The sequence below is a fragment of the Oncorhynchus clarkii genome, chromosome 32, assembly GCF_045791955.1.
Source record: "Oncorhynchus clarkii lewisi isolate Uvic-CL-2024 chromosome 32, UVic_Ocla_1.0, whole genome shotgun sequence".
Lineage (NCBI taxonomy): Eukaryota > Metazoa > Chordata > Actinopteri > Salmoniformes > Salmonidae > Oncorhynchus > Oncorhynchus clarkii.
In genome coordinates, this window is record NC_092178.1 from 3278045 (window position 1) to 3291032 (window position 12988).

At 47.2% G+C, this 12988-nt stretch overlaps 1 protein-coding gene across 1 annotated transcript in view; it reads right to left on the reverse strand.

The window, feature by feature from the left end:
• Positions 1-12988, reverse strand: part of LOC139391626 (CUB and Sushi multiple domains 2) — a 772990-nt gene that overhangs the window by 265438 nt on the left and 494564 nt on the right. The window contains exon 26 of the mRNA XM_071139005.1: positions 5862-5988. Coding sequence (XP_070995106.1) covers positions 5862-5988 — 127 coding nt within the window. The remainder of the gene's footprint in view (positions 1-5861; positions 5989-12988) is intronic.

Sequence of the window (12988 nt, forward strand, 5' to 3'; positions counted from 1 at the left end):
ACCTTCTTCACAACCCTGTCTGTGTGAAGGGACCATTACTGGTTGTCAGTAATGTGCACGCCGAGGAACTTGAATCTTTTGAAAATGCTGCTGCTGGATGTGACTGAAATGGCACCCTATTCAATACAGGACCCTGGTCAAATGTAGTGCACTATATAGGGACTAGGGTGACATTTTGGGATGCATCCCTAGACACCGACAACCACCAGACAACCACCAGATAACAACTACATGACCACTACATAACCAACAGACAACCACCAGAAAACCACTTCAACCTATACCACTCCTCCTCCCCTAACTCTGACCCCTCCTCCCTTCTATACCACTCCTCCTCCCCTAACTCTGACCCCTCCTCCCTTCTATACCACTCCTCCTCCCCTAACTCTGACCCCTCCTCCCTCCTATACCACTCCTCCTCCCCTAACTCTGACCCCCTGGCTCGACATGTTAAGGTAACTGTCTCGACATGTTAAGGTAACTGGCTTGACATGTTAAGGTAACTGGCTCTACATGTTAAGGTAACTGTCTTGACATGTTAAGGTAACTGTCTCTACATGTTAAGGTAACTGGCTCTACATGTTAAGGTAACTGGCTCTACATGTTAAGGTAACTGGCTCTACATGTCAGGGTAACTGTCTCTACATGTTAAGGTAACTGTCTCTACATGTTAAGGTAACTGTCTCGACATGTTAAAGTAACTGTCTCTACATGTTAAGGTAACTGGCTCGACATGTAAAGGTAACTGTCTCGACATGTTAAGGTAACTGGCTCTACATGTTAAGGTAACTGACTCTACATGTTAAGGTGACTGACTACATGTTAAGGTAACTGTTTTTTTCAGCTAATCAACCTCCCCCTTTCTCTCTCTGTCTGTCCGTCCGTCCGTCTGTCTCGGTCTCTCTCTGTCTCCCTGTCTCCCTGTCTCTTTCTCTCTGTCTCTGTCTCTCTCTCTGTCTCTCTTTGTGAGATCTCAGGTCTTGGCAGAAGGAAAGTCTTGTACTTCTTTTCAGTCAGCCAATCCTCTCGCTGCCAATGCTCACTAATCCTCATAACGCTCTCTCAGGCGCTAGGGTTTATGGGATTACTAATGCTAGGCGTGACAGACTGCAACGTGCATGTGTGTGTGTGTGTGTGTGTGTGTGTGTGTGTGTGTGTGTGTGTGTGTGTGTGTGTGTGTGTGTGTGTGTGTGTGTGTGTGTGTGTGTGTGTGTATTTGCATGTGTGTGTGTGTGTGTGTGTGTGTGTGTGTGTTCATGGGTTGCTGGATCATTGTCATCTTCAGGAAAACACGAAAAAGGTAGTGATATCGAACAAATGAAATAGAGAAACACACCCCCATCCCTCCTTCCTGAATTCTTCCTGGTGTCTAGCTAGCAGTACACACCCCATCCCTCAATCCCTCCCTCCTGAACCAGGGATTCAAACCACCTCACTATGTTCCACTGTCCTCTTATCTCCTATGTATCAGTCTGTTCACTTCCACCAACCCCTTGAGTTCTCTTATATTATCCTCTCTCTCATAATGGGGGGGGCATGGCAGGGACTGTGTGATTGTGAATCACACTCTAGGCTGAGTGACCAGTTAGTATACAAACCCAGATATGAATCACACTAGGTTGAGTCACCAGATGCGAATCACACTAGGCTGAGTGGCCAGATGTGAATCACACTAGGCTGAGTGACCAGATATGAATCACACTAGGCTGAGTCACCAGAGGTGAATCACACTAGGCTGAGTGACCAGATGTGAATCACACTAGGCTGAGTGACCAGATATGAATCACACTAGGCTGAGTCACCAGATGTGAATCACACTAGGCTGACTGACCAGATATGAATCACACTAGGCTGAGTCACCAGATGTGAATCACACTAGGCTGAGTGACCAGATGTGAATCACACTAGGCTGAGTGACCAGATGTGAATCACCCTAGGGTGAGTGACCAGATATGAATCACACTAGGCTGAGTGACCAGATATGAATCACACTAGGCTGAGTGACCAGATATGAATCACACTAGGCTGAGTGACCAGATATGAATAACACTAGGCTGAGTGACCAGACATGAATCACACTAGGCTGAGTGACCAGATATGAATACCACTAGGCTGAGTGACCAGATATAAATCACACTAGGCTGAGTGACCAGATATGAATCACACTAGGCTGAGTGACCAGATATGAATCACACTAGGCTGAGTGACCAGATATGAATCACAATAGGCTGAGTGACCAGATATGAATCACACTAGGCTAAATCACCAGATATGAATCACACTAGGCTGAGTGACCAGATATGAATTACACTAGGCTGAGACCTGCTCGTGAAGGACACGAGGAAAGGAGAGAGGGGGTGAGAGAAGGAGAGAATGTGGTGAGGGGGTGAGAGAAGGGGAGAAAGAGGTGAGAGAGGGGGTGAGAGAAGGGGAGGAAGAGGTGAGAGAGGGGGTGAGGTGTCTGATAAACAGCCCGATTGAAAGTGTCTGACCCAATTACAGGCCCTCTCTGCGGCGACCAGATTTCACACCAAATTACGCCAGTCAAACACCCATTACCGAGGACGTTAATGTACTGACCCCATGGAGGAAGAGGAGGAGGAGGAGAAGGAGGAGGAGGGGAACTGAGTCAATGTACTGACCCCATGGAGGAAGAGGAGGAGGAGGAGGAGGGGAACTGAGTTAATGTACTGACCCCATGGAGGAAGAGGAGGAGGAGGAGGGGAACTGAGTTAATGTACTGACCCCATGGAGGAAGAGGAGGAGGAGGACTGAGTTAATGTACTGACCCCATGGAGGAAGAGGAGGAGGAGGAGGGGGAGGAGGAGGGGAACTGAGTCAATGTACTGACCACATGGAGGAAGAGGAGGAGGAGGAGGAGGGGAACTGAGTTAATGTACTGACCCCATGGAGGAAGAGGAGGAGAACTGAGTAAATGTACTGACCCCATGGAGGAAGAGGAGGAGAACTGAGTTGATGTACTGACCCCATGGAGGAAGAGGAGGAGGGGAACTGAGTTAATGTACTGACCCCATGGAGGAAGAGGAGGAGGAGGAGGGGGAGGAGGAGGGGAACTGAGTCAATGTACTGACCCCATGGAGGAAGAGGAGGAGGAGGAGGAGGGGAACTGAGTTAATGTACTGACCCCATGGAGGAAGAGGAGGAGAACTGAGTAAATGTACTGACCCCATGGAGGAAGAGGAGGAGGGGAACTGAGTTAATGTACTGACCCCATGGAGGAAGAGGAGGAGGAGGAGGGGGAGGAGGAGGGGAACTGAGGTAATGTACTGACCCCATGGAGGAAGAGGAGGAGGAGAAGGAGGAGGGGAACTGAGTTAATGTACTGACCCCATGGAGGAAGAGGAGGAGAACTGAGTTAATGTACTGACCCCATGGAGGAAGAGGAGGAGGGGAACTGAGTTAATGTACTGACCCCATGGAGGAAGAGGAGGAGGAGGAGGAGGAGGACTGAGTTAATGTACTGACCCCATGGAGGAAGAGGAGAAGGAGGACTGAGTTAATGTACTGACCCGATGGAGGAAGAGGAGGAGAACTGAGTTAATATACTGACCCCATGGAGGAAGAGGAGGAGAACTGAGTTAATGTACTGACCCCATAGAGGAAGAGGAGGAGGAGGAGGGGGAGGAGGAGCGGAACTGATTTAATGTACTGACCACATGGAGGAAGAGAAGGAGGAGGACTGAGTTAATGTACTGACCCCATGGAGGAAGAGGAGGAGGAGGAGGAGGAGGAGGAGGAAGAGGAGGAGGAGGGGAACTGAGTTAATGTACTGACCCCATGGAAGAAAAGGAGGAGGAGGAGGAGAACTGAGTTAATGTACTGACCCCATGGAGGAAGAGGAGGAGGAGGACTGAGTTAATGTACTGACCCCATGGAGGAAGAGGGGGAGGTGGACTGAGTTAATGTACTGACCCCATGGAGGAAGAGCAGGAGGAGGGGAACTGAGTTAATGTACTGACCTCATGGAGGAAGAGGAGGAGGGGAACTGAGTTAATGTACTGACCCCATTGGGGAAGAGGAGGAGGAGGAGGAGGAGGGGAAGTGAGTTAAAGTACTGACCCCATTGGGGAAGAGGAGGAGGAGGAGGGGAAGTGAGTTAATGTACTGACCCCATGGAGGAAGAAGAGGAGGAGGAGGGGAACTGAGTTAATGTACAGACCCCATGGAGGAAGAGGAGGAGGGGAACTGAGTTAATGTACTGACCCCATTGGGGAAGAGGAGGAGGAGGAGGAGGGGAACTGAGTTAATGTACTGACCCCTTTGGGGAAGAGGAGGAGGAGGAGGAGGGGAAGGCAGTTAATGTACTGACCCCATTGGGAAAGAGGAGGAGGAGGAGGAGGGGAAGGCAGTTAATGTACTGACCCCATTGGGGAAGAGGAGGAGGAGGGGAAGGCAGTTAATGTACTGACCCCATTGGGGAAGAGGAGGAGGAGGAGGAGGGGAAGGCAGTTAATGTACTGACCCCATGGAGGAGGAGGAGGAGGAGGAGGAGGGGAAGGCAGTTAATGTACTGACCCCATGGAGGAAGAGGAGGAGGAGGAGGAGGGGAACTGAGTTAATGTACTGACCCCATGGAGGAAGAGGAGGGGAAGGCAGTTAATGTACTGACCCCATGGAGGAAGAGGAGAAGGAGGAGGAGGGGAACGCAGTTAATGTACTGACCCCATGGAGGAAGAGGAGGAGGAGGAGGAGAGGACTGAGTTAATGTACTGACCCCATGGAGGAAGAGGAGGAGGAGGAGGAGGGGAAGTGAGTCAATGTACTGACCCCATGGAGGAAGAGGAAGAGGAGGAGGAGGAGGAGGAGGGGAAGGCAGTTAATGTACTGACCACATGGAGGAAGAGGAAGAGGAGGAGGAGGAGGAGGGGAAGTGAGTCAATGTACTGACCCCATGGAGGAAGAGGAAGAGGAGGAGGAGGAGGAGGGGAAGGCAGTTAATGTACTGACCCCATTGGGGAAGAGGAGGAGGAGGAGGAGGGGAAGTGAGTTAATGCACTGACCCTATGGAGGAAGAGGAGGAGGAGGAGGAGGGGAAGTGAGTTAATGTACTGACCCCATTGGGGAAGAGGAGGAGGAGGAGGAGGAGGAGGAGGAGGAGGAGGAGGAGGAGGAGGAGGGGAAGTGAGTCAATGTACTGACCCCATGGAGGAAGAGGAAGAGGAGGAGGAGGAGGAGGGGAAGGCAGTGAATGTACTGACCCCATGGAGGAAGAGGAAGAGGAGGAGGAGGAGGAGGAGAAGTGAGTCAATGTACTGACCCCATGGAGGAAGAGGAAGAGGAGGAGGAGGAGGAGGGGAAGGCAGTTAATGTACTGACCCCATTGGGGAAGAGGAGGAGGAGGAGGAGGGGAAGTGAGTTAATGCACTGACCCTATGGAGGAAGAGGAGGAGGAGGAGGAGGGGAAGTGAGTTAATGTACTGACCCCATTGGGGAAGAGGAGGAGGAGGAGGAGGAGGAGGAGGAGGAGGAGGAGGAGGAGGAGGAGGAGGGGAACTGAGTTAATGTACTGACCCCATGGAGGAAGAGGAGGAGGAGGAGGAGGGGAAGGGAGTTCATGTACTGACCCCATGGAGGAAGAGGAGGAGGAGGAGGAGGGGAAGTGAGTTAATGTACAGACCCTATAGAGGAGGAGGAGGAGGGGAAGTGAGTTAATGTACTGACCCCATGGAGGAAGAGGAGGAGGAGGGGAAGGCAGTTAATGTACTGACCCCATGGAGGAAGGGGAGGAGGGGAAGGCAGTTAATGTACTGACCCCATGGAGGAAGAGGAGGAGGGGAAGGCAGTTAATGTACTGACCCCATGGAGGAAGAGGAGGAGGGGAAGGCAGTTAATGTACTGACCCTATAGTGCTTCCTGGGGCCGCTTCGATGCTCCAGACACAGTGCAGGTTATGTTCATATGGAGCTGGGTAACCTGGAGACAGTATTCGACCTGTAGGCTCATCCTTGATGGTTCCCCCACACTCCGCTAGAGAGAGAGAGAGAGAGAGAGAAAGGAGAGAGAGAGAGAAGAGAGGGAGACAGAGACAGAGAGAGAGAGAGAGAAAAGAGATAGGGAGAAAAGAGAGAGAGAGAGAGGAGAGGGAGACAGAGACAGAGAGAGAGAGAGAGAGAGAGAAAGGAGAGAGAGAGAGAAGAGAGGGAGACAGAGACAGAGAGAGAAAGAGAAAGAGAAAGCGTAAGAAAAATAAAAAAAAAAGAGGGAAGGAAATAAGTTAGTGATATTATTTTATTATACTACCCTGAATTCAAGTGCTACTTTTAAGATAAAATCTTATTTATTTTTAGACTTAAAGAAAAATTTAATAAATTAATGTTATTGTATGATTCTTCCATTTCATGTTATAAATTTAGAGGAGAGTGAAGAGACAGTTGGGTGAATGCATATTCAATAGGACTGTGTGCACGTGTTTACGCATTGATCTTGTTTTGGCTGATTTCATGAGGAAAACCAACCAGTGGCAGTGAGATGATGTCTAGTCGCGGGTAGGAGGAGGAGGAGGAGGAGGAGGAGGAGGAGGAGGAGGAGGAGGAGGAGGAGGAGGATTGAACCAGGTGAAAGTGGGCTGAGATTATGCACATTTCCCCCCCATCCATGAAACATCGGATCTCATTAAAAGTTTATCTTTCCCAAACCTAGATGTTATGAAAATAGTGCACTAAGTTTTATAGACTTGACGATTTGCTAAAGTTTTTAAATATTGCCATGTTCAGAAGGAGTGCAAGGGTGAATTGAGTTTGTGCACGCGCACACTTCCCGACTGGAAATATGCAAATAAATGCTACAACGAGCCAATAGGATCTCGCTAGCTAGTGCTTGGCTTTGCCCACTTCCTTGTTCTGTCCACTGCGCTTAATTTGCTTAATTTGTTCGCACTGTAAATAGATGCAGATTCTTGGGTTAGTTAAAAATATATTTTACATTGTATTAGATAACCTGTCCAGCAAGTGAGCTAGTTTAGTAGAGAAATACTTATGTCATGGCAATAAAATACAAATGAATTACTTAAAAATCAATGTGATTTTCTGGATTTCTGTTTTTAGATTCCTTCTCTCACAGTTGAAGTGTACCTATGATAAAAATTACAGACCCCTACAGGCTTTGTAAGTAGGAAAACCTGCAAAATCGGCAGTGTATCAAATACTTGATCTCCCCACTGTATATGTGTGTATTTATATATATATATATATAACTACAAGTACTTAGCAAAGAGGTTGGAAGATGATTCAGGTAATAATGGAATATATTACGTGGTGATTTGTAATATTGATACTTTCTGTTGTTACAGTTTTTCACTTTGAGAATCCTGATGTCAATTTTTCTAAACTTTCAAAATGCAATTTTTTTCTAAACTCTGGAAACTTTTTTCCAATTGCTTTGTAGACAAAACACGTTCATGGAACTAAAATCACCTGTTCAAAATGTTAAAATGACACAACTTAACATCAAAGTATTACCATTTCAAAATGCAGTTCACACATTACATCTGAGATGACTGTCTATTCATTTCATTACAATGATCTGACTATCAATTGATACAACCGATCAAAATGATAAGTAACTGTTGCGTTCTTTGGTCCTGACGTACATACCTACACGTACGCTACGGTCACAAGACGCAGGCCTCCTAATTGTCCCTAGAATTTTTAAGCAAACAGCTGGAGGCAGGGCTTTCTCCTATAGAGCTCCATTTTTATGGAACGGTCTGCCTACCCATGTGAGAGACGCAAACTCGGTCTCAACCTTTAAGTCTTTACTGAAGACTCATCTCTTCAGTGGGTCATATGATTGAGTGTAGTCTGGCCCAGGAGTGGGAAGGTGAAAGGAAAGGCTCTGGAGCAACGAACCGCCCTTGCTGTCTCTGCCTGGCCGGTTCCCCTCTTTCCACTGGGATTCTCTTTCCTCTATTACAGGGGCTGAGTCACTGGCGCTCTTCCATGCTGTCCCTAGGAGGGGTGCGTCACTTGAGTGGGTTGAGTCACCGATGTGATCTTCCTGTCTGGGTTGGCGCCCCCCCCTTGGGTTGTGCCGTGGCGGAGATCTTTGTGGGCCATACTCGGCCTTGTCTCAGGATGGTAAGTTGGTGGTTGAAGATATCCCTCTAGTGGTGTGGGGGCTGTGCTTTGGCAAAGTGGGTGGGGTTATATCCTTCCTGTTTGGCCCTGTCCGGGGGTGTCATCGGATGGGGCCACAGTGTCTCCTGACCCCTCGTGTCTCAGCCTCCAGTATTTATGCTGCAGTAGTTTATGTGTCGGGGGCTAGGGTCAGTTTGTTATATCTGGAGTACTTCTCCTGTCCTATCCGGTGTCCTGTGTGAATTTAAGTATGCTCTCTCTAATTCTCTCTTTCTCTCTTTCTTTCTCTCTCTCGGATGACCTGAGCCCTAGGACCATGCCTCAGCACAACCTGACATGATCACTCCTTGCTGTCCCCAGTCCACCTGGCCATGCTGCTGCTCCAGTTTCAACTGTTTTGCCTGTGATTATTATTATTTGACCATGCTGGTCATTTATGAACATTTGAACATCTTGGCCATGCTCTGTTATAATCTCCACCCAGCACAGCCAGAAGAGGACTGGCCACCCCACATAGCCTGGTTCCTCTCTAGGTTTCTTCCTAGGTTTTGGCCTTTCTAGGGAGTTTTTCCTAGCCACCATGCTTCTACACCTGTATTGCTTGCTGTTTGGGGTTTTAGGCTGGGTTTCTGTACAGCACTTTGAGATATCAGCTGATGTACGAAGGGCTTTATAAATACATTTGATTTGATTTGACTTGATTTGGTTACTCTTAATGCATAGTTTTATGGAAACTGACAAACAATATTCCATGTTTAGATCATGAAAGTTTCAGGATAACGAGATCCATTGACACCAATTACCGTGGACCATGAACCAATTGGACTACATTATCTATGGATGTAATATTTCATCATCATTCTTTATCAGACATTGTCTCTATGGTCCCATGCACCACTTTTCCTGACCGTGTTTTCAGATTTGACATTACTGTACACTCACTTTATTAGGTACACCTATCTAGTACTGGGTAGGACCCCCTTTTGCCTCCACAACAGTCTGAATTATTCACGGTGTTGTACGTTAAGAGATGCCCTTCTGCACACCACTGTTTTAAATGGCTGTTTTTTGAGAATTTCTGTTAGCTTGAATGAGTCTGGACCTTCTCCTCTGACCTCTCTCATTAACAAGGTGGTTTTGCCCACAGAACTGCCGCTCACTGAATGTGTTTTGTTTATCGCACCATTCTCTGTGAATTCTAGAGACTGTAGTCTCTATCCCAGGAAGGCAGCTGTTTCTGAGATGCTGGAATCACCATGTGTGGCATCAACAATCATACCACGGTTAAAGTTGCTTAGATTACGCATCTTGCCTGTTCTAATGTTTGGTCGAACAACAACTAAAGCTCTCTATTCTATATATTGAGTTGCAGGCAGCCACATGATTCGCTGTTTGAAGGAGCAAGCTTTTGCATTAACATGCATGTGTACCTAATAAAGTGGCCGGTGAGTGCATATGTATTCAGGCCCTTGCAATTGCTTTTCCAATACTGCCAACTCGTTAATGATGAATTATTTCACATTGTGGTACGAGTATATAGTGAAATGAGTGGTATCCACCTACAACAACATAGAGATAACATGGAGCTGGCTGGTGATCCAGGTCACAATAGAGGTCAAGCAGTGGGAGGAGGAAGACGAGGAAGACGTGGTGGTCAAAGGAATGGCAGGGGACAAGCACCCCTTCTGAGAGGTGGTCGTGGGCCTCGTTTGAGAGGTGTAGGGGGAACGTGGTAGAGGACAAGGCCACGGACCAAGCACCCTTTCTGAGAGGTGGTCGTGGGCCTCGTTTGAGAGGTGTAGGGGGAACGTGGTAGAGGACAAGGCCACGGACCAAGCACCCCTTCTGAGAGGTGGTTGTGGGCCTCGTTTGAGAGGTGTAGGGGGAACGTGGTAGAGGACAAGGCCACGGACCAAGCACCCCTTCTGAGAGGTGGTTGTGGGCCTCGTTTGAGAGGTGTAGGGGGAACGTGGTAGAGGACAAGGCCACGGACCAAGACAGCGGAAGCCACAGCAAAGAGCGTCCAATGAAATCCGAGCAATTGTTGTAGACCATGTCGTAAATCATGGCACGACAATGACTGAGGCAGCAACAATGATTCAACCAAATCTCAGAGGATCAACCGTGGCCTAAATCATCAGAACTTTCCGCAATGAGAACCGGTAAGTCTTCAGCGTGCACTAAACATTAGGCTACTCTCAACTGTCAAATGACTGTATACTGCATGACAATGTGTACCACAGAGTAGGTGATGTGACTAAATGTGTTCTTACTGTAATTTTCCTTGCAGAATTGAGACTTGGCCAAAGAGGTGAGGCAGAGGCAACATTCTGACTGACCAACAAGAGCAGGATGTGGTCAATTTGGTTCGGGCCAGAGATGGTATTCACCTTACAGAAATTCGGCAGCACATCCTGGACAATGACGACATGTTGAACAATGTGGAAACCATAAGATTGCCGACTATTGCACGCATGCTGAAAAGGCACCGGGTGTCTCTAGAACAGCTATACCGTGGGCCTTCTGAAAGAAATGCATCCAGAGTGAAGCAACTGAGGACTGAGTATGTTCAGGTATGTTCAGTTTCAAGATGCCTGTTGTGAAAAATCCCCCCAAAATTCTACATCGCTTTAATCAGTAATTCTCCAAAATGCATTTTTAGAGCGTGATGGAGCTGGATGCTGACGAAAAGCATCACAAATCCCTCTTTTTGGATGAGGCAGGCTTCAACCTGGCCAAGACAAGGAGGAGAGGTCGGAATTTCATTGGCCAGCGGGCAACCATCCAAGAACTCGGACAACAACATCACCGTGTGTGTGGCTATATCGGAAGATGGTGTGGTTGGATGCAGACCACGTATTGGATCATATAATGCAGCTCTCCTTGTAACCTTAATGAGCTAAATCAGGTCTGTAGAGCTGATGGCGTGACCTATGTCATTGTGTGGGATAATGTCAGGTTCCACCATGGTCGAATGGTGCTAGCAAGGTTTCAGGCCCATCCACAATTTACCACCCTGTACTTACCCCCATACTCTCCTTTCCTTAACCTGATTGAGGAATTTTTCTCCACATGGAGGTGGAAGGTATATGATAGGCGTTCTCACTAACAAGCCACCCTTCTCCAGGCCATGGATGACACATGCAATGACATCACGGCAGACCAGTGTCAGGCCTGGACTCGCCCGAAGAGTCTTCCCAAGATGTTTGGCTAATGAAAACATCCATTGTGATGTGGATGAGAACCTGTGGCCAAATCCACAAAACAGGGTTGATGGAAATATAGAAGTACAGTAATCAATCTTTTGTTTTGCTTTTTAAAGTAAGCAGTGATGTTTTACAGTAAGCCAGGTGAGGAGAACTGCAGTGATGTTTTACAGTAAGCCAGGTGAGGAACACTGCAGTGATGTTTTACAGTAAGCCAGGTGAGGAACACTGCAGTGATGTTTTACAGTAAGCCAGGTGAGGAGAACTGCAGTGATGTTTTACAGTAAGCCAGGTGAGGAACACTGCAGTGATGTTTTACAGTAAGCCAGGTGAGGAGAACTGCAGTGATGTTTTACAGTAAGCCAGGTGAGGAACACTGCAGTGATGTTTTACAGTAAGCCAGGTGAGGAACACTGCAGTGATGTTTTACAGTAAGCCAGGTGAGGAACACTGCAGTGATGTTTTACAGTAAGCCAGGTGAGGAACCTGCAGTGATGTTTTACAGTAAGCCAGGTGAGGAACACTGCAGTGATGTTTTACAGTAAGCCAGGTGAGGAACACTGCAGTGATGTTTTACAGTAAGCCAGGTGAGGAACACTGCAGTGTTGTTTTACAGTAAGCCAGGTGACAATAAATGTAATTTTGTTCAATGATTCCACTGTGTCTGTCGTATTCTCTCTCCTAGTCCTTTTACAGTGATGTATTTATGTGTAGTAGCATAATGAAACATGTATCACATATTTTGTACTACAATATTTAATGATTGTACGAACAACTACACAGTGAAACTATCGGTATCTTGTGTGTGGGTGATCTAAATGAATGTTCCCATGGTATTTCATGATAAATTAGTTATTTGAACCAATGATTCTGCAGGTGCAAGGTTTCTTTAAAGATATGAATGCACAATGCAATGTTTTGAATATTGGACAGCCTGTGTTACAAGTGATGACTGTTTTGAGTTTGGTGTCTAGAGTTTTGAAAAATGACCACAAGATTCTGAAATTAGTGCCAAAGGGATTGTAAAAAACTGTAATATTGCTGCTAGGTTTGAGGTAATTTATCCTGTTGTATGCTGGGAAATGAAGGGGAATGGCAGGCTTGTCATGTTTTAAGACACAAATCACATGTTGTCAGGTTAGGATGTTTAGGGGTGTGTGCACGTGCGTGTGAGTGTGCACGTGGACATGTGCATGTGTGTGTGTGAATGTGTTTGTTTGGATGTAAGGGGTAGTTGAAGTGACGGTTCTAGTTTCACGGCTCAATAAGCAGTGAATCCTTCAGAGCCCTGAGTTTAAACACGATAATACATGAACAACCTTTTCACACACACACACACACACACACACACACACACACACACACACACACACACACACTATCTTGTTGATAAATTGGAAAAAGCATATGCAGTATCTCTAACTAAGCCGGGTCTGAAGTGACAACGAGAGACAAACCAACAGAAACACACCCACACAGACACAAAGAAACACACACAGACACACAGAGACACACAGACACAGTCATGAGGAGACAGACCAGCAGATAAACCCAGGTATTATGTAGCCATGAGGAGACAGACCACCAGATATACCCTGGTATTATGTAGCTGAGGAGGCAGACCACCAGATATACCCTGGTATTATGTAGCTGAGGAGGCAGACCACCAGATATACCCTGGTATTA